Here is a 22,990-nt window from a genome sequence, read left to right as displayed (position 1 = left end):
GGTATAAAGAAAACCAGCATGGAGCAGATGACATTTAAAAGCAGTTCAGGGAGTTTTACCACACTTTAGCAACCCCAACCTTTTTTTTTAACAATAACCCTCATAAAATATTGGCAGTGGTGAGAGGCTCCTGCTGCAGTTGAAACTTAGAAATCTCAAGTCACACACTGAAAGTTGTCAATCAAAATAGAATTCAATGACCTTCTTTATGTTGTACGTTTAGCAAGGCAATGTTCTAGGGCTATTACAAGTCCTCTTTGACTCTTTAGCGCACTAAATCACTGTCTGTTATGACCTGACCGATAGTGGCATTTAAAGACAGGGCAGGAATTACTGAAAATACTCCACCTGGCACACAAAAAGGTGAAATGTATTCCAATTTCATGCAATGGCTTAGATACCCTCATCAACTTTGCAATTCTGTTAAGATTATTCCAATGACAGAAGACTGTAATTAATCTTGAAAAAGATTACATTTTAGAGGACCTGTTCAAGCAGTTTGCTTTCAGTTCATTACTGTGTGTGAACATGCTAAAACATGAGCCAGCAGTGTGCCCTTGCAGCAGAAGGCTAATGGTATCCTGGGCAGCATTAGGCAAAGTATTGCCAGCAGATGAAGGGAGGGGATCCTTTCTGTCTAAGCAGCACTGGTGAGGCCTCTCCTGGAGTGCTGGGCCCGGTTCTGGCCTCCTCAGTACAAGAGACATGGAGCTCCTGGACAGTCCAGCAAAGGACCACAGAGATGATGAAGGGACTAGAGCACCCCTCCTATGAAGAAAGGCTGACAGAGCTGGGAATGTTCAGCTTGGAGAAGAAGGCCTAGAGGGATCTCATCAACATACATAAATACCTGAAGGGCGGGTGCCAAGATGAAGCCAGTCTCTTTTGGAGGTGCCCACTGACAAGACCAGAGGCAATGGGCACAAACTGAAACACAGGAGGTTCCCTCTGAACATCAGGAAACACATTCTTACTGTGACAGTGATGAAGCACTGGCCCAGAGGGGCTGTGGAGTCTCCATCCTTGGCAATATTCAGAAGTCAGCTGGACAGAGTCCTACGAAAACAGCTCTAGGTGGCCCTGCTTGAGAGGGGGGCTGGACCAGACAACCAAACCCATTCTGCGATTCTGTGAACTCTTATGCACCATTACCAAGTTGAGCTTACAAATGATGACTATTCATCTGTATCTTGGTATCACTTAGGCTGCCCAAGAAAATCACGACCATGTTAAGGAAAACACAGCAAGAAGCACGTACAATGCTAACAGATTTCCATGCCAACCTAACTCTCCTACAAGAAACAGGAGACGAAATGCGCTGTAGTTTCTATTGTAAACTTCCCCACAACCGTATGCGTACATATTAATATATCTATGTACACACAGATACTAAAATATTACATATAATTTTGTACCTATGATTTTTGTAATTATCTATTTTTCTATCTATATCTATGAATACAAAAATACGGCAGATTTTCCTAAGGTTATATAGGCCATGTATTCTGGTGCAAGAAAGAGAACTGAAAACAGGCTGTCTAGAGTCTTCCCCACACAATAACCTTTAATTAATGTTATTAGAATTCCAAATGCTAGGTTTCACTTTGAATTTAAATACCCCTCCACCCCCCAGCATTCATGTGTAGAACTAGAAACACTCAAAGAATTGCAGGTCAAGATGAAATGCCTTTGAAAATTCAGCCTTTTGTGAAGAAAAAGTTGATGGTTATTGACAAAATGTTGTAGTCTGCCTTGTTACTATTCACGATTACGGAAAGTAAATATTGTCCAAGGTCTAATGAGAATTCCAATGCAATAAAGTCAAGTGTGAAAGGTGCAATCAATAAGTGATGATGCAACAGTATTCGTTTGTAGTTTTTTTACTGTTCAGTTCATGGAATTTGGTGATGCTTGAAAATGAAGTGTTAAGAAATTAGTGCTACAAGGATTAACACTCATTTTATTTCTGATATTGTTATGTTTCTACAGTTATTACATTCTGAATGCTAATTAGCATCTGATTTCTTTTCCCGCTAGTTAAGGACTGCAAACCAAAGAATCATAGAACAAAAATACTATGGAAACAAACACCAATATTATCCATGAACATCCACAAATTAAAACCCATGATGTCCATGGCTAATTTTACACTGCAGGAGAAAGTACTGCAACGATGAACCGTATTCTCCTCATTTTTTGTGTTAGCAACTGTGCTTCAAAGTATATCAAGTTTATGAAGAAAGCGTCTTCAAAGGTATAACAGATCTCAGAGTCCACACTGAAACATTTATGTCCTACATAAGGCAGGGCTACCCAACAGGGGTGCAGTTTTGGATTTACTACATGTCTCAGAAATAAAGCAGCACACTGCCCTATGAAAAAGTCAAGGACTAAATCTCAGTTGTTCAGTTATTTCTCTAAGGAAACCAATCTCCTCTAGTCCTTCATCAGAGTGATTAATTTCTCTCCATTTGCACTTAACTAGATTGGCAGGCACATAGACATTGGTCTCTGTCACTGTGCCATGGCATGAGATACTGGTACCTTGTGTCAGAAACCGAAGGGATGATTTCCGTCCCTCTCTCTTCTCTGCAGGCATGTTGTGCAAGCTACAGCTTGTGCTGGCACATCATGTAGCCTGAAGATACTTAAATTATGTTTGAACAGAATTTGCAACTCTGTATTTTCTGAAGAAGCCACATAAAAATTTGGCTACGCAAAATTCCTGGGATCTTCCCTGAGTATGTTCACAATTAACATCTTCATGGTTCTGAATATTCTGCTTTATTCATTGCCCTGCCACTTTATCTTTAGGTTACAGAGCAAGACTTAGGACATAGATAGAAAACAAGGGCTGATTCTGCTCTAAAATATTACGTCACATGTCTGTGTTAAGGTGACAAGGCTTTTGAAGTCAGCTAGGAGTATTTGGCATAAATCCTATCCAAAGAGTAACTACAGGCCAAACCAGACACCTCTCGAAACTGCTGTTGATTGGTGAAAGATCCCATGCATTTCATATGGCAGCTCTACATTTCTTCACACATTGCTAAAAGCAGTAATTACTTTGAAACATTATTTATGCCTCTCATAATGTGACTGCTTTATAAATTCACTAAGTAAATGGATCATGTAGCTAAACTTAACATTCATATTTAACATATTACAGAAGCAAAAGAAAAATCCCTTCACAGAATATACCCCATCCAGACCAAGAAGATTCTCTAATCCATGCAAAAATTATTTTCTTACAAGACGTTTCAATGGAATTAGGTAGGAATTAGCTGTGACACTGTGAAGAGAATGACATATCTGGTTTATATCACGATTCTTGTTATCAAAATGTGTTTTTTGCAAGGCCATGGAAATGACTCAACTCTTTCAGTCCTGTAAGCGAGATCTCTTGACCTATTGCAAATGAGATGGCAAACTAGCAGTGCCTTTAACTTTTGGCAACGTATTTGTTTACTTTGGTTTAGAAACAGCCAAGTGAGAAGCCTTGTTCTGCATGAATACGGTGTAATAGGGCCCAAACATGTACACAGCCAAATGAAAGATAATTACGGGAAATAAAACATGACATTCCAGGCAGCTCCCTAATAAAGTCTAAAAATATAAGAAACCTTATCATATCAACCAGCAATAACTGCTCTTTCACTTAAGGGATAGTTGGGCAATTATCCAAACCTGTACAAGACTGGATTGTCAAGTGAAATAATAATACAGAGTATCTCAGGATAATGAGTTAGATCTTAAGGCCATTAGCAGTGGCTCTTATTATAATACTGTCCAAGGTTCCCCAAGAAAAAGAGAGAATATTTAAATGAAACTTGTAAAGAACTAGTTTGAACTTGTCTGTTTGAACAGCTTAGTACTGTCTCACAGTTTCCATTCCTTCCTGGAGAGTAAGGTGGCCATAAAGTAAGACTGAAATCAGTCAGGCTTTAGAGACTGAAATCCCTGAAGGTGGAAATTAAAGCAAATACAGACTTTATATTATGAATGTTATCCTAGCAAGCTTTTAAGGTCTGGTTCGACCCCCAGTTGCCTTTCTTTGCTGATTCTTCCTCTCTCATTCAAAACAATGAAACCCAACCTGTATCTTCTCTGACTTGAGGTTTGACAAAAGGAATTACAGCTTTAGACATAAGGGCTTTTAAGACTGGAAATGGAGGAAGAGATTACTTTTTCCCTATAAAATAGGTCCTGCTTATGAGAAATTTGTATATGCATGCTCTGTTACCTTATGTCTGTTTGCTTTTAACCACTACAGGAATGGGAATAACTCAATGGCTGATGGTCATAGACAAGCTAACTAATCCCTGGGAAAACAGTCGTTTAGCTTGCAGCTTATGAGGCACAGTACAGCTAATGTGTCAGCAGTTGTCACGGATTGGAAATACTGTTTGTTTTAATATTCTCCTTATGAGCCTCTCCAAGGTACAAAGGTTTCCAAACACCAGACCAGAGGTAGGTCTGGCATGCCTGGCGTACTCCGGTGAGGAACTCTCCTCCTCACCCTAATGAATGCCTCCTTGGCAGTCAGTGACACTCGGACAATTAGACTAGACTGGGGTTTACAGCAGGTTAAGCAAGAATGCTGACTAAGACTTACTTTGCAAATTAAATATTAAAAGAGTGATTAAATATTTTACGATCTTTTTACTTAGGCTCTTGTTTGAAATTTACTTCATCTGTGAGCCAGAGATATGCTGAAGGTTAATTGATGGAGGAAGAGTAAATAGCAGCTGATGCTGCTGGCCCTACGTATGCAAGGCATTTTAAGAGTATTCCTAACCTCAAGTGTGCAGTCACTGACACGCTCATTTGTCTCACTGGGTTAGTGCCACTAGGGCTCAGATATGTGATCAAATTACCACAGTGAAAGTGGTTTAAGCTTATGTGTTTTCCCTTGTATTGTATATCTGCACGTCTCCAATGACACCAAGTAATCCTTTAAATTGCGTTAATTTGATCACGCATCGGAGTATCCAGTGCAGTAACTTGGGATAGGTGGCTATGAAAAGTGGAGATGATGCCTTTCAGAAGACAAATAGCTTCCACGGAGAAGAGAGACATCCAGCAGAACCACTACAGCTCAGTCTACCAGGATTAGAGCATAAATCTCTCCTCTCCCTCCTTCTTCAAAATCCAGGATTTGTAACTTATAAACCTGCCTTGACAAACACCTTTTGTGGATTTTGAATTTATTTTTTTTTTTTTAAGGGAAAGAAATAACAAAACTCTTATATAGCAATTGTTCGTCAACTTTTGGCTACCTGACTGGGCCAGTATCACTTAAAGCCTATCTAGATCTTAAAGAAAAATTCAGAAGCTTGCCATTCAGCAAGCATTCTCATCATTACTGGGGCTTGGAGTTGAAAATTTAAAAGCAGTCCAAATATTTAGCTTTAGAGAAGTACTGCTGAGCTTGTGCCTGAACTCCTTTTCAAGAGATGTCTGGTAAGGATTTGCACATACCAAAGCACAATCTACGTAATGAGGAGGAAGAATTGTTGGACTAATCATTTTTAATGAAGATTCCTTGTCTTTAGCATAGAGCTACACAATAGGACTTAATAGCTTTTGGCAAGTAAATAATTTACACATGGATTGTATCTGAATACAAACGTATACATAAAATATCACAGTCTTAATGAAGGCGGTGTTTTTTTAAAAATCAATTTAACTGATTTTGCCGATAGGTCTGTGTTCATATTTTTGTAAGCTGCATTTCGCTCTACCTGCACGTGAGGCAGAGTCATGGTATTGAAGGGAGGCAGGGAAAACTCTGCAAATGAAATTAGAAACTAAATACACTGAGTGTAGTTGTTTTTGAAGTGTCTAGGGTAAGATACTCGGAAATAACACTCCAACGTGACCCAACGGTGTGGCTCATTTACAAAACTACTTATCAGAAAAGGTCAACCTCTCAGAACGCTCATCCAGGGCGTTTTGCAGCATTTCAGCCCAATGAAGCTGGTAATGCAGAGTTTTCCCCTTAACGCTGAATGTTCTAAGTTGTTCAGCTTCAGTCAGCAGGGTTACTTGCATTTGGTTTCGGGGAGTGGACAATGGTTGAAGAAGGTGGTTAGTGTTGTGGCTAACACACAACTGAAGCCAGAAGGAGAGTGGTTGGATGGAAACATGGGTGCGTGTTTCAAAGGGAGAGGTGCGGGATGATGGCTGCTGTACCATTGGGAGCATGAGCTTATCTGACGGGCCTGGAAGTTGTTTTTCACTACAAAATACACGCACAGCTCATCCTCCCTCTCTCTAACTCACTGTTTTTTGTCGTTATCAACTCATAAAAGCTATGTATCAAAAAGAAGCGTGGAGACAGACGCCGGAGCTGGGCTGGTGGGCCTGAAGACAGCGGCGGGATTCCCAGGGTTCCGCCGCCATCCCTGGCCCCACCACCCCTCCATGCCCGCACCCCCACAGGACCGAGCCGTCGCGCCTTACCTTTGGGGTGCCAGGGGTCCGTGAACTCGTACTTCCCCACGCCAATCGTCCGCAGCATCTGCACCCCATTGGTGTTGTCCGGGCCCCCCGCCGTGTTGGGGGGCAGCGGGGCGGCTGCCTGCCCATTGGTGGCAGGCGCGCTGCTGGGCAGGGCAGCTGAAGGCAGGGCTGGTGGTGGCGGCGGCAGCATGGGGCAGGCCAGGTGGCCATTGCCCACCGGCCCGGGGCCCGGGTGGGCCACTGGGCCCACGCCGCTCATGGAGGACATGCTGAGGGGCTGGCTGTTGGTGTACAAGGGCTGGCTCTGGAGGTTGACCACCATGTTGCTGAGGGGCTGGGAGGGCTGCGGCTGGAGCTGGTAGTGTGCCGGCATCAGCGGGAGCTGGGGGGTGACGTGCGGAGGGAGGGAAGGCGTGACGCCGATGATGGGTGCCTGGACACTGGCGGCCGGGCTGAAGGTGGGAGGCTGTGTCATCCCGTAGGAGTGTGTGATCAGGGCCGGCTGGCTGCCTGCCGCCACCGTAGTGACCCAGGGCGCTGCACCTGCGGCACGAAGGAAGGCCAGCAATGGTGGTGGGCTTGGCACCGGGGAGAACAGAACAACGATAAACACCCGCAGCCTTCCCCTCCTGCACCCACGTCTGCTCCCAAACTGCACCCATGCGCCCTGCTCCTTCACGGCCCCCACTTCGGTCCAGGGTCTGGAGCCGACGCAAGCCAGTAAGTGCATAAAATTGCTATGGCGATGTGAGTGCAATTGTTAAAATACTCATCAGGTGACGTGCGGCATGTTTGTGGTTTTATGTATTTTGCGCTTTATGCAGCTTAAGCACACGCTTCCAAGAAAATTAACCTCTTTCCCCACCGTGCTTTCATGGCTCCCTGACAAACACTCTGTGTGTATAATAATAGTGCTCCAGCCACTACAAAGAGATTGTAATTAGGCGTCTGGCATAGTAGCACAATGTATGATATGTGTCTGGAAGCTGGAAATCATTTCAGGTAGTTCTGGACACAAAAGAGGTCTTAAAGTATTACAGAGTGCCTTTTCCTCTAGTGAAGGCAGAGAAGGAGAAAAAAACCCAACCCACTCTAATGAACTTGCAGGCATCTTAATACATTCATATTAGCTCCAGCACGGAAGAAACTTGAGGGGTCTTTACAATGAGAGAAAAAATCTGCTAAAAAATAAAGAAAGGGCTCACAATGAAGTCTAATTTATGGAGATAAATGGAGATAGTGCATTGAATTTGCTTTGAACGATTTTCCCTTGTAGAATTACAAATAAGATTAGAAACATACCTGGGTTTTCATTCTCCCTCATCTGTTTAGATGGAGGCTCATCAGTGTCCCAGGGCGTGGACTGATTGATGGGTGTCTGTCCCCACCTGACACTCGTTGCAAGTCCTTGAGGCTGATTTTCAGTCTTGGAAATGCAAGGTGTCTGCCAAAGAGAGAGAGAAATACAGAGTAAAAATGTTTAGACTATTGGGAATAATTATGGTTCCTCATAGCTAGTAGCTTGCTTGTTTGTTTGCTTGCTTGTTACAGTCCAAGAGGATATCCTAAGATCTATAAATATCATTCTCCTCCAGGCTTCCACAACATGTCTGTATGCAAAACACAATATTTGGAGAAAAAAAACCAACTTCTGGAAATTTAATAGATCCATCTAAAAAAAAAAAAAAAAAAAATCCACAGCAAACTAGCATTTTCAGAACTAAGTTGCTTCTTTTGCCTTGAAAATAAAAAAACCCCAGACAAATATGGTAATATCCATTCAGTCACAGCTTACATAAAATGGGACAATCTTCTATTTGCTCAATCTCTTCCAAAAATAGTGAGTTTTGTTTAGCAGAAGGCAGAACAAGAGAGACTTATTTACAACTGTAGGACAAATCACTGTAGAACACTGAAGAGAAGTCTTAGTATTTACTGTCTGTCAACTCTGAAAATTGAATGCCAATAAAAAAAAGCAGCATAATAGTCATTGGCCACTAAAGTGGGTATGTTGGCAGTTCTTCAGAGATGTTAAAATAACTGTAAAGCAGGGGAAGGATTGGGGCTGAATAATCATCAAAGGGGATATGATCTGAAAGAGATTTGTTGATAAAGAAACTATCACATGAATTTAAATGCTAAGCCAGACCCCTTCTCCCCCCTGCAGTTTTAGGGGATCTTACTAAACAACCATGCCTTTGCTGAGAAAAGGCATGTAGAAAACAAGGGTGCTCCAACAGGTCTCGTTTATTTAACTCTGCAGCAGTATTTCATTGCTGGAAGATTAAAAGTTTTTTGTTTTGTTTTTACTGGTGTCAGAACCTCTAGACCAAGAAAACAGAACCAGCTTCCTATTGCTGAAAGAGTATTGAGGACTGAAGCCATAAAGAACAGGAGACCAGTCTGAGTGATCGCTTGTTCGCCTTACATCTGGAAAGTAATTTAGCTCTGAGATGTGAGTATAGAGGCTCCGTAAATGCCCTGGGTCATGTAGTACCAATGAAATCTCTGTCAACACCAGCAGCTTTTTTCCCTATCATCAGTACCCCATGAAAAGAAGTCATTAGCAGGCCCATTTATGCCTTCTGCAAATAGATGTACACCTTTCCCAAGCCCATCAGTCATTCCTTGTGTCTTTAAATCCATCGAGGTGCCTGCTTCCTCCTGCCCTCCCTTCTACCCTACCAACATGCCTGCTAGCCCTTCTGCCCTGCTCCAACACTCCCTCCTTCATCCAACTGCCTGTGACATCCGCTATCACCAACCCCCTTCTCCACCTGAGCTTTATCCTCCTTTGGCTCTGGGAGTCAGGAGTCCTGGGTGCAGACCTTGATGGAGAATAGTGGTTTTGATGTGCTGCTCTTTGCTCCCAGATGCCACAGTTGGCATATTTTCCCCACTAGAAATGCTATACTTCATTAAATACAGATGTTTACAGGGAAATGTCATTCTTAATGTCTTCTTTTGTATGGAATCTTGAAGTTAGAATTTTCAGCTTGTGTGCAAATTATTATTTCTTTTCAAAATGCATCAATTTATTCTTTTCCATGGTTTTAGGAATCTTTTTTTTGTTGTTGTTGTTGGGTAGGAGGGGAAGAAACAAATCTCAGTTTTGAAATGCTTTCTATCTATAAATTTTCCTGTGAAGAGGCTTAATCTGAAAACCTTTAGCTTTCACATTGTACAAGGTCTTTGACACAGGAGGATATAAGGTGGTTTACTGGTTCATGTTACTGGTTCATGTACCCCTTTGGATCTAGCTAAACTGTTTAACAGTGGTCAAAACACTTTGCAGTAGAAAAAAAAGCAAAAAAAAGCACCACCAGCATTCTCTGTCTATATATCAGCTAAGATACTTCCCTCAGAAACACTATTATTTATCCCAAAGCAAAGCTTTTAAAAACGGTAAATGCAATATAGAGAACTGGGCATTTTTATGAATCACCAAAACAGACAGGAGGATTCACAACTTCTATAATGCCCCACACGTTCCACCTGTGGCATCTGTGGTTGGATTTCTTCGTGCTATGAACTGGGTCTTACAAGTGGATTTAAATACATACTTCTCATTATTGTGTGGCATTGTCAAGATGTGCAGCATCTTGTGTAACTTTGTTACATCCCCAAGCTGCTTTAAAACAGTGTCAATCTAAACTAAGAAAAAATATTCCTGTACCTTAAATAATACAGAACCACACACATGATATAATTTTAAAAGAACCCATATGTTCTATACAGAACGGGTAAGAAAGCGAGTATGTGACACACAGCTCTCCTAAATCCTACAAAAACGTGGTTGCCTGTTTTGCAACTGAAAGCTTGCTTTCCACAAAACTAGAGCACTGGACACTCGCACTTGAAACTGGTGGAGTTAGCATCCAAATCTAGATCTAAATTCTATACTTTGAGCATTAATGAAGAGGAAAAAGGTTTGCAGCTCTTATGTCAATTAATACTTCTCCTCCTCTTCCACAAAATGCTATTTTTTTTCCAAAATATTTTTTCACTAAATACACTCACAAACCCTGATTCTTAGAGGCTTAGTGGATGTAAATGCACAAGTCCAGAATATTGCTTTCCAGATGTACTCCTCAGCTTGTATTTGTTTGCTCAGAAAGAGCTAGAGATGAGTTGGTATGAAATCACAACACACCACATACATCTGGTCGCTGATCTAATTTCTGCATTATTTTTCTTAATACATGAAGGGTTACATTACAAGTGTTACATGTCTCTGATCCGATTGCAGCAATTACCGATTTGCGTATCTGGAAAGCAAAATTATTTCCAACATTATCAAACAAAGGAACTTTGTGTCCATGCGCTCAGGCGCACGACAGCTCTCTATTTGATGCTTTTAATGTACAACACAAATGACCAAAAAATAGCCTGTATTATGCTAGTTGTGCAGGGGGAAGAGATGTGTTCCATTAGTGATCCACAGACTTCACAGAAACTAATTGTACTATGTTACACTTTCATCTTTAGCTTTCATGTCAGATGCTTGTTTGAATTAAGCACGAAACACATGAAAAAAGGAAATGCATTATAAAGTCTACTGGGTATACATTTTAAAATACTGCCAAATGTCTATTTACATGAAAAGACAAGAAGGTTTCTAAAAGGTCTGTTGAAGCTTGGCTAGTCAACAGTAGTACTGGCTATTTAATTGCCTGAAATTTATGGCAGACTACAAAGATTACTAAAGCAATCTTTGCAGCACCCCTAAAATGTTCAGCCTGTGCTATTTTGGAGTACCAAATCCAAATCTGAGGGTCTTTTCCCCTCTTTTGTTTGAAATAACCATGAAGAACAAGTAAAATTTTCAGTTGAAGCTTGCGTTTCACCTCATGCCTGCCACTTTGAACTCCAGCAGTGAGCAATCTCCCAGTTTTAAGGAAATTAACTGCAATACAGATGTACGGGCAGAATGGAGCAAGATGGAACAATTTCAAAATTACATGAGACTAACACAGACAAGTTGCCAGGTTGTCCATTTTTTGTAGCTCAGTCATAAACCATGGCCCATAGGCAACAGTAATTGGTGTACAGCTGGTCCACTGAACCTTATTATATTAAAGCATTAAAAACCTTCAGCTTCATGGGGCTTTTCAGAATATCTACGAGAAAATTCGTGAGTTCACAGCAATCAGCTGGTGATAAAGATGGGGAACTAGTAATTCGGTCTACACTGCATCAATTAACATGGTTACTATCAGCTGTTCAGGCGGTATAGCTACAACTAAGTCTGACTTTAAGTCCAAAGTTCTGCAACTCTTAGACGAAATAAGACCTAAACTTTTAGTAAGATCTTTTTGACATCAGTGGAAACACAAAACCTACTGCACTCCAGGCAGCATTACAGAGTATGTTAGTGGAATTAAAAAACCCCAACCCAACAACAACAAAAATCCAACAACAAAAATTCCAGTACAATTTTCCCCAGGCTCAACACCACAAAACACTTCCCGGGAGGTCCTTGCAAACACATTTGAGCAATTTCTCCAAAGGCTTGTAAAACTCCTGACATACATCCTGCTACGGCTCAGCGTGCTAAGACCTATTCAAACAGTTTCATGAGCAAAAAAGAACTAATCTGGATAGAGGGATCTTATTTGTGGTTCCCAGTGACCAAAATTATTTTACTAAGGCCTTCATTTAAAGTGATGGACGAGAAGTAGTGATTCTCTGTTCCAATTATCCAAAAGAGATTGGGAATGGCAGCTTAATACTAAGATAATGCATCCAATATGCAACCCACACTATTTTCTCTCCCCATTGAAAATAAAAAGGCTAAGACACATGCATGCATAGAGGCAAACATTCCCTCCCACGGATTCAGGTTTTATGGCCTGTCATGGGTAAAAGCAACTTCAATTTAATGAGGGAATTCCTTTTAAAGCTGTTAGCCGTGCCTCACTCTAACAAGTAATGACTGGTGGCCCTGGTTGGGTTTTAAGCCTGAACGTGCCTGGTGCTCTAAAAAGCTTAGTGGTCTCTGCACCAAAGAGTTTATGGTCTAATTTGCCGTTCATACTGCTAAATATTGCATGAAACAGGTATTATTTGTATGCATGAGGCACGCATGTAAAATCTGAACCACACAGGGATAGAGCTTCAGCTGGGGTAAATTCCTATAGCATGCTGGACTGGATCCCGAGCATATTTCTGAGGCTAGTCCATGGCCAAAGAAGTTCTTAAAGACGGATACAGAGCCTTTAAAGATGCAGTGATGACAGCGATATCTCCCTAGCACTGGCTGTTGGGCTAGTTCATTTCAAGAAATGAAACTTGTTTTAAGAGATGGATGTATTGCAATCTATTAAAAACCTGAGAGATATGGACATGCCAGCAAGCAAGAGGAACAGAACAAGCTGTCCTGCAGTTAAACCTCATTCAAGAACTTGCTCATGGGTGGAGAGAAGAACTCATCTACCTTACAGTTCCCATCGCCAGGCAATTCTGCGATGACACAGTGTTATTTTTCTCTTTCCAAAGCTAATGTGGAAGAAGTGAGAAAGAGGATAATGCAGTTAACTCATAGGAGAAATGCCGCTATCCCGCATAAAAGACAAAAGAAGTCTTAGTTCCCTCTCAAGAGGAGAGAATAATTCAATATTGGCATCTTAAGCACCATTCAGCAACGAGCCACCAGCCAGTGTGAGCTCTGGAGCACTAAGGTAAAGCCTCCAGGCAAGGCACATGGCTTAGCAGTGGGATACAGTCTGCATCCATTCCCATTTTTCAGAGGATTTAAAGACCTACGGAGATCTTTAAAGGAGGTAAAGGCCTGAGCCGTAGCTGGGCCAAGAACTGCTCACTGACAGTTGGTCAAATTCCCAAGCTCTGACAATGCACGGGAAGGTAACTCCATACTGCGAATGGGTCAACTGTTGCTGTATCCTCAGTAGCATGTCTCATTAACCCTTTCTAAGACTCACTATCCACACTGGCTGCAGGTCTGGGGAGGCAAAAGGAGGAATGAGATTATGGAAAAGGGAGAAGAAAGATGGGATAAAAGAAGGTTGTGAACTGACCATAGGTGGTGTCTATTTCTTGCCGGTGGCTGCACTGCCCGTGATAACCACTGCTCTTACACCAGTGCTACCAGTTAGTTGCTCAGCATTAGGTGGGAATGAAAGCGGGACCATGGAATGACAAAAAGCGCTTCATAAATGCCACTTTGTATTCTGTCTTGGCAAATTTTACCAGCAGAGGCTCAGGTACTCACCCAGCTGCCTTCGTTTCTCAGCGAGAACATCAGGGAACGGAGCTGAGGTATCGAACCAAGGTCCCGGCTGCGACACTTGCTGCTCCAGGACACCAGGGACATCAGCGCACGACACTGGGTTCGAGCACAGAAGCCCCACTTTAGCCTGAGCAGAACCTCCTCTGCTAACACGGTCGGCATGCAGATCAACCCCAAATCAGAGCAAAGCCACGAATGCAAAATCGTCTCACAACGGAGGAGAAAACGCGCAACATCAGGAACAACGCGGCAGCACGTACGGCAGAGAACATGCACTTTGCAAGGCAAGAGGGCTCTCAGAGATCCTGCAGGCATCCCATGGTAGAGGCAAATAAATCCAGTTCATCATAAGTGCTTTTTGTCAGAGGGCAAAAGGAAATATGGGTAATAATGGAAGTGCTTGTCAGACCAGAATCCCAAGGGCATACAAACGATGTAACCCTTGTGTACTGGCAAAGCTACTGAAGAACAACCTAACGGCAGACTGCTTGAAAACTAAACATTTATCTTGAATGCAAATGCTGGCCATTGATAGGTTCAGAAGTCACTCCATATAGCATTTTTGACTCAAATTTCCCATGGATTTCTTATCCAAACAGGACCCTGAATTTCATCTGGATCAGGGCCTAAAGCCTTAGAAATATAAAGAGGAATACTTATAGATTAAAAGCTATGTCACTTTAGGCTCCTATCCCAGGATTAAGCTACTTCTATAAAAAATCCCTTTTGATGTATTGGATGCCGACATTTTACATGCAAGCCCTCTGAATTCAGTGTTTCAATTGTACTACACGCTCTGTGGCAGGAAAGTGCATGTTATCTGCCTACACAGAAAGCACATAAAAAAAAAAAAAAAAAGAAAAGAAAAAAAAAAAAAAAAAAAACCAAGATCAGCCTGGGAGTGTTGAACAGTGCTGCATGATATTACTGATTTATTAACTTGGCTTGATCAATAAGGCTATCATCAAGGGCACATTTAGTTTGCACATAAATTTCACTTTCTAACAAGCACTTTTGTGTGCTCACTTTAGTTTCCATAATCTGATCCAGGTCTCAGGAAGCTTTCTTTAAGGGAGAACAGAGAATTCTTTTTCTACAAAAGGATCAAAGTATACTTGGTCAACTCTCAAACAAAGGATAGTCAGTACTGCAGAAATAGCGTGCTTACCTTTCACAGCAAAAAGAAAAATAAGCCTATAGGTCCAGATTTATCACTTCCTTAAGTTCATCAACATCAATAGAGCTATTAAGTTGTGGCTGAATTTGGCTAATAGCAATTTAAAAATTCCAACTTTCTTTGAGCGCCTTCCATCAGTAAAATGCTAATTTAACGCATAATTTAAACTCCACTGTCCTTTAATTCAGCGTTTGTAAATAATTAAAAAAGAACAAAAAATCCTTTTACGTTTATAAAGCTGCCCCTCCCCCCTTTTCTACTGCAAAACAACAAAGACTTTTCAATCAAGAATTTATTTATTCTTTAAATCTGAAAGTAAAAGCCATAAAAAAGATGAGGAGAAACCGATTTATAAGATAAAAAAATTAGCTCTGGGATATGTACATTAAGACTAATAAATTTCACATCATATTTTAAAAGAGTGGAGGAGGAATCCCAGATATATTAGACTTTATTCCAATTCTATTGAAATGTTCAATTAAGAGTATCTTACGAAGGTAAGTTATGCAGTCACTAAAATTAAGATGTGAAAAACAGGATTAGAGCACTGCATCTCTCAAGGAGGCTATACACTTTAATAACCCATCCCTTTTCCTTCACACAAGATAACATCTAAAATCTGGCTATTCCTGTAATTGCTCTGCTCTTGTTAAAAATCGGGGTTGTGCAGGAGAAACACAAATGTATTCTGCAGTAAAAAATACTAAAATAATATACTGCATTTCCTTTTAATCCAAAATTATGTATCTCAATGATTCTTACAAAATTTTTTTTTTAATTTTTTTTTCTGTGCAGACAGATGAAAATGCATTTTAAGACTCAAACAAGTCTGTGCAAAAACAGCTCGAACCCATCAATCTCCCAGTTGGTTCTTAAAAGAAGCTAAACATTCACCAAGCTGTTCTGACCAGACATGACTGGCAGATCCTTTTTGGGAATGAGGTCTCAAGATGCATCCCTGCTTCCATTCAGAGCTTTAATAACACAAGAAGTTCAGTGCAGGATCAGGCAGTTGGGCAGTCATTTAATTTGATTTACAATAGAGTGCTAATATATGTTTTTTCTGGAAACACAGTCTCCATTTTCTCCAATTTTTCTGCTTTGTGGGTTTTATATCAAAGCATGCCTGCTCATTTTGTTTTCATATCTCCATGCTACCAGTAGGAAACTGCCCAGTTCTCCCATTTCCTTTGGCAAAAGTGATTCGTGGACTAGCATGAACGCTTCAGCTGCCTCAATCATCATCCTTCTAGAAGATTTATGGCAAACACATTGCATACCAAGCTATAAATCTAGCAAATGGCTATTAGACATACTTTGCTGTCCACAGCCACACAATTTAAAGTAAAACAGATAATGGTGTAGCTGTGGCTAGTGTTACTAGTAGCCAAAATTGTGCTATGTTGCCACCCATTTTTTTCCAGGCACCTCACGCTCATTTTTGGGGTGTGAATCAGATGATCTTTCAATTTTACTCTGTTTGTGGCAACTTGTGGTGTTAAACAGTATTTCGTCATCCAAGGATAAATGGGTACTCTTAAGATGAAGCTTTACTTACACTGCCTTCAACAACAAATTGCTTTCCATTCCTTTACTTTTTATTCCTTTAAGTTTCAATTCCTCTATGTGTCCAGTTTGGGCCATTGGACTCACTAAGAGGAGGAAAACCAGCAAGGGTGGGGACATTGTGCTTCTGAAAATCCTCTGTTATGTAGCATTTAAAGAAAATACATGCAACTAAAACCATAAAATCTCCCACTCTCTTTGCTCCTGGGAAGTTAACACAAAGTAAACCACTTCTAAAAATAATCTCCCACTCAAGAAACTTCAGGGCAACACGGAGGGAGAGAGGGGTTATTGTAAGCCCTAAATGGTGCAGGTTGGGTCTGTAAGCCATGTAGGGAAGGACAACCTAAAATTAAATGACCTTTGGTAGGGATATCTCACCTACAACAGCAAGTTGTGATCTGAGCTTCCTAATTCTCCTCCTCCGCTGTTGCAGGTCAGGGTTCATCAGAAGCTACTATTTCTGCTAGGATGGGTGCAGGGCAGACAGTGCCCTCGTAACCCCCAGGATGAACTGCCAGGGACACCAGCCTGGGGTCTTTGCAGGTAACATCCCTGAAGAGGCAGCATGTCCCCTGCTGAACTTGCTGTGCCTTTCAGGAGAGGCAAAGGGAGTTTTAGCTGTTCTTTGTGCAACCATCACCTCCAGAAGACAAACACAGCCGTGGTTTGCTGTAATAGAGCTTCAACTGGAACATAGATCTATAAAAATCTAACAGTGTGATCAAAATGACCAACTTTGGTCACAAGCATCGATCAGAGTAAGAAAAGAGTCAAAACAGGACCAAATACCTAGTTTCGAAAAATTAAAAATGGGATACTTCCCTTTCCACACAACAGGTGGAGATCAAAATAATCTTTGTTACATCTCCTTTCCCACTCATAACACAGGTTTGGAGCAATCATTAGCTTCAGACAAGCACAGTGCACAGAGCCTTATCTTGATTTTACATTGATGATTCTGTGCCAAATCCAAACATAGATCACATGCTGATTCCCTTAAAATCACTGAGTCATTAAGGAAGTTGAGTCATTAAGCAAGACCCTCTACTCAACATCCCTGCCTCAGAAAGGGTCAGTTTGTGAGATCACGATGCTTTGAGAGGTGATAAAAAGTCAGAGTAGATGATCACCGTAAATCCCTTCCAACTGAACTATTTGTATTCTAATCTGTTCTATTCTGCTCTATTCTATTCTAAATAAACAATTAAATAGACACATGTATATAGACCTCTCCCTTTGTACTACTGAAATGTGGATGCTATTAAAATGTTCATCTCTACTTGTTTCTTAAGGAAGTCCAAACTCCATGTACTGAGGAAGAAAAACAAGAGGTAAAAGCTAACAGACTAGCTGAGGATCTGCTTTTCTAATGCTGCATTTGATTAATTACGTGATTTATTTTCAATGACTGGTTCAATCAATCCTGATCAAATTAACAAAGACAATGATCAGAAATACCAGACTAAAACACAATACAAATGATTTGGTTCCAGGGGATCCAATCAAATGAAACAGGATTAAATTAACCAGTGATCGGATTAAGCATAAATTGCTGTATAAAGTCAGAAATGTATCAGTACTTCAGGCCATTTGCTGTGTCTGTAGGTTGCCATTTGCAGCTCTTCCTAGAGCTCTCAATAAACTCTAAACAAAAATTGTTTTTCCCAGGTATCACAAGGGTAATGTGGAAATTATTACTACTATTATTATTAATATTATTATTACTACTACTAGTACTATTATTTTATAGTATCATAGTATCTGGGGCTCTGCCATACTAGGCACCCTCTAAAGAAAAAATACAGCCGACACACCACCCTGCCAACAGTCTGTACCTGAAGGAATTTACAGTCTATGTGCACTACACAGAGATCAAAAGGTGACAGAATATCAGGATACAATCAAAAAGACAGAAAATCCCATTTAAATCTACAATGTTAGCAAAGCACAAAGATGAAAAAGCTACTGTTCAACAAGGACTGTTAATGAAAGCTGCCAATGATACAGCTGGAAATGTAGTTCTTACCTAAAAATCAAAGTAAGTACAAGTAGCACAGGAAAAGTCCTTCCATTTGCTGTGTATTGAGCTAAACCTTGCGCAGCCAACAACGTCCTACGGCACTGAACAAAGATGTACCTTCAAATGCCTTGAGCTCATGCCGGTTCAGCTGAACCCATTAGCAACCAGCTGCAAAGGGACTCTGTGTCCAAAGCTAGGTGGAAGAAAGGGTGGGGACATCAGAACCAGCTCATTTGGAAGTAAACAGGAAAACATAAACACTGACAGTTAGAGAGTGAAACCTGCCCTTTTTTTCCACTAAGTGAATTGTTTAAAAGATAAACTTGAGGGATGTGGAGAGGTATTCCCTACAGACTTTTAACAAAGCTGCTTTAGGATGCTGGCAGGCAGTCCTGCTTGGGAATCCTGGCTCCACATGCTACAGTGGGATGAGGAAGGACACTGGACTGGCATTCATGCCACTCACATGGCAGCAGTCCTCAGTAACACAAGAGAGAGGAAAGCTACACAGCCACCAATCACACCGTACACATCAGGGGCTAAAGCAGAGGGGTTTTTCCGGCTTTCCAGAAAAAAAAAAAAAAGGAGTATGCCTCCCATCTTATAGTGTCTCTTACAGAAGCCTTCAGCAGTCATACGAGAAGACTCCTTCCCCATCACTTGGCACAGTTCCATTTCAATTTCTAGGTATACATTGCCCAGCACCTGTAAGCAGACATCACGTCCATCCTGTGAATGAATATCTGCCACCTGACAGAATGAAGTCACTTGTAATCTCCCTGGACTTTTCATGCATGCAGGGAACAGACCACGCTAAGTATTCTGACAAGCAACGGCTGACCACTGGAGTGTGGGTTGGTCTTTGTCCCAGATTAAATCACTGGAGGCATCAGACTAACTTCTGATGGTCAGCAAGCTCGAGGTTCACCCACAAGATGCAGTTTGTATGGCCATAGCCATGTGTCCTATCCTTGCAGCTTGCCGTTTCCACCACAAATGTGATAGAATCATATTGATAGTGAAAGACTATCCTTGTAAGACTGAATGTTTGATGAGCTGCTTTACTCACTGAGCCTGAGAAAGCATTTAGAGAAACATTCCTCTCTCCCTTCCCACAACATAAAGACTTAAAAATTATCTTTGTTTTCAGCTACCACAGTGAGTATATTTTGAAGCATCATATCTTTCCAGCCAAAAGACATTTGGCATTATGATTAAGAATGCGTTATTTTTTTTCTTCCGTCCCCTTAAAGAGTACCTTATTTTTATGAGTGGTCTTTTTCTCATGCTTTGCCTTGCTACATTTTTTTTAGTCTCACTGCAATTTTTTTCATGAGTATTCACAGTTTCATTCTCTTACTTTAGTTTCCCCATGTCTCTGTCTCTTTCCTCACACTTTCTATCACACTCCCTCCCAAGTGAAATGAGAACCCAATTATACTCCTGTTAGAACTGAACTTTCAAATCCATCATGTGCTAGTGGGCTCAAAATTAGGGAAATAAATTCCCTCAACCCTACAAATTAAATTGAGTCTTCGCGTATGTTCTTTTAAGAGCACAAAGATGTCAAGTATTCACCCAGCTGTCACAAAATGTGATGAGCAGGCACTTTGTATTCGTACAGGTTTTCTAAATCGTTTTGTCAGATTCAACAGAAATGCTAATGGATCCAAAAGTAAATTCTAATCTATCCTAAATATCTGGTTATTATTTGTATTGTGGTAGGACTTAAAATTGTCAGTTGAGGATCAGGGTACAATCTCAATGCATTTCACACACAAAGATCATTTGGATGATGTGCAGGTATTATTTTGCACTTTCTCAGATTTTATCTCATTATTTTAACTAACACCCTCCTCATAGGTATACTCAACTTCATCTAAGAATAAAAGTACCATCGGTTCATAAGCATCATTATCTAATGTGTCTGCTATTGAAACCCAGGTCTTACATTTGCTAATGCCAGCAAATGTCTCCCAGGTCTAGATTTTGAAGGAAAAAATATCTCATGAAGGTCACATTTTGTTCATGCTTTGTTTCGGTCAAAGCATGTGATGGAAGTGGGGCTGAGCAAGATCAGCCTCAGCACGTGGATGGGAACTTGCACAGAGCTGCTGACACTGGCAGGTTGGACATTACACCGTGCACCTGTAACTGGTCTGGGTATGTCCAGTGTAGCCCAAACATGTAGGACTCACTGCCCCAGTACTAAACACCTGTACAATATTTCTCATGTGGTCAATCCAACATGTTCAGGAACCTGTGATGGGATCAACACATCCTGGAGAGTTGTTCTCTGTATAGTAGCCTGCCTATTTGTCTAAAATAGAGATGTTCCAGCTGTCCCAGCCATTGAGTCGGCTTCATTTGGAGCTCGGCTAAGGTGCCTCTATACAAACGCCCGTAGTATGGGGAACAAGCAAGAGGAATTAGAGATGTGTGCAAGGTTACGGGAATATGATGTCATTGGTATCACAGAAACATGGTGGGATGGCTCCTATGACTGGAATGTCGGAATGGAAGGTTACAGGCTGTTTAGAAAAGACAGGCCAGGCAGACGGGGAGGGGGCGTTGCTATCTATGTCAGTGATAGGCTAGAGAGTATGGAACTCTGTCTGGGGATGGGTGATGAGGTAACAGAGTGTTTGTGGGTCAGGATCAAAGGGAAAACAGCAACGGGGGACATTACGGTGGGGATCTGTTACAGGCCGCCTGATCAAGAGGACTCTGTGGATGAAGCGCTCTACAGACAGATAGGAGCAGCCTCACGCTCGCACGCCCTGGTCCTCATGGGGGACTTCAACCATCCTGACATCTGTTGGAGGGACGGTACGGCCCGGCACAAGCAATCCAGGAGGTTCCTTAATTGTGTGGAAGACAACTTCCTCTTTCAAGCAGTAGAGGAGCCGACGAGGAGAGGTGCCATGCTGGACCTTGTGCTCACCAACAGGGAGGGACTGGTTGGAAATGTAACGCTCCAGGGCAGCCTTGGCTCTAGTGATCATGAGATGGTTGAGTTTGAGATCCTCAGGACAGTGAGAAGAGCGCGCAGCAAGCTCACTGCCCTGGACTTCAAGAAAGCAGACTTTGGCCTCTTCAGGAACCTCCTTAGTAAGGTTTCATGGGATACAGTCCTAGAGGGCAGGGGGGCCCAAGACTGCTGGCTGATATTCAAGGATCACCTGCTACGTGCTCAAGAGTGTTGCATCCCGACTAGAAGAAAGTGCAGCAGGAGGGCCAGGAGACCTCCATGGATGGACAAGGAGCTGCTGAGGAAACTTAGAGGGGAAAAAAGAAGCTTATAGAAGGTGGAAGCAAGGACAGGCGGCCTGGGAAGAATACAGGAGCATTGCCCGAGAAGCTAGGGACCAGGTTAGGAAAGCTAAGGCCCAGCTAGAATTAAGTTTGGCAAGGGATGTAAAAGATAACAGGAAAGGATTCTATAGATACGTAGCAAATAAAAGACAGGCTAGGGACAATGTAGGCCCTCTCCAGAAGCTATCAGGAGAACTGGCTACCATGGATTTGGAGAAGGCTGAGGTTCTTAATGACTTCTTTGCCTCAGTCTTCACCAGCAAATGCTCTGACCACACAACCCAAGTCTTGGAAAGCAAATGCAGGGACTGTGAGAACGAAGACCTTAGGCCCACTGTAGGAGAGGATCAGGTTCGAGACCATCTTAAGAACCTGAACGTGCACAAGTCCATGGGACCTGATGAAATCCATCCACGGGTCCTGAAGGAGCTGGCGAATGAAGTTGCTAAGCCACTGTCCATCATATTCGAAAAATCCTGGCAGTCAGGTGAAGTTCCCGATGACTGGAAGAAGGGTAATATAACCCCCATTTTCAAGAAGGGGAAGGTGGAAGACCCGGGGAACTACAGACCAGTCAGTCTCACCTCTGTGCCTGGCAAAATCTTGGAACAGTTTCTCCTGGAAAACATGCTAAGGCACACGAAAAACAACGAGGTGGTTGGTGACAGCCAACATGGCTTCACTAAGGGGAAATCCTGCCTGACCAATTTGGTGGCCTTCTATGATGGAGCCACGGAACTGATGGACAGGGGCAGAGCAGTCGATGTCATCTACCTGGACTTGTGCAAAGCATTCGACACTGTCCCACATGACATCCTTGTCTCTAAATTGGAGAGACATCAATTTGATAGATGGACCACTCGGTGGATAAAAAACTGGCTCGATGGCCGCACGCAAAGAGTTGTGGTAAATGGCTCGATGTCCAGTTGGAAACCTGTAACGAGTGGTGTCCCTCAGGGATCGGTGTTGGGACCGGTCCTGTTCAACATCTTTGTCGGTGACATGGACAGTGGGATTGAGTGCGCCCTCAGCAAGTTTGCCGATGACACCAAGCTGTGTGGTTCGGTTGATACGCTGGAGGGAAGGGATGCCATCCAGAGGGACCTTGACACGCTTGTGAGGTGGGCTGATGCCAACCTTATGAAGTTTAACCAAGCCAAGTGCAAGGTCCTACACCTGGGTCGGGGCAACCCCA

At 42.0% G+C, this 22,990-nt stretch overlaps 1 protein-coding gene across 5 annotated transcripts in view; it reads right to left on the bottom strand.

Annotated features, from left to right (window-relative positions):
* The window catches only part of KLHL29 (kelch like family member 29), a 410,258-nt gene that overhangs the window by 139,465 nt on the left and 247,803 nt on the right, over positions 1–22,990 (bottom strand). For 4 of the 5 annotated variants that reach the window (XM_030490107.2, XM_032920018.1, XM_030490106.2 and 1 more), the window contains exons 4-6: positions 13,697–13,810; positions 7,768–7,909; positions 6,466–7,008 (exon numbers count right to left, since the gene is read on the bottom strand). In XM_030490107.2, coding sequence (XP_030345967.2) covers positions 6,466–7,008; positions 7,768–7,909; positions 13,697–13,810 — 799 coding nt within the window. The remainder of the gene's footprint in view (positions 1–6,465; positions 7,009–7,767; positions 7,910–13,696; positions 13,811–22,990) is intronic. The other variant, XM_030490109.1, reaches the window with a different exon arrangement.

The sequence above is a fragment of the Strigops habroptila genome, chromosome 6, assembly GCF_004027225.2.
Source record: "Strigops habroptila isolate Jane chromosome 6, bStrHab1.2.pri, whole genome shotgun sequence".
In the NCBI taxonomy this organism is placed as follows: Eukaryota; Metazoa; Chordata; class Aves; order Psittaciformes; family Psittacidae; genus Strigops; species Strigops habroptila.
The sequence above is the reverse complement of the archived record's forward strand: the minus strand, read 5'-3'. Positions and strand labels throughout refer to the sequence as shown.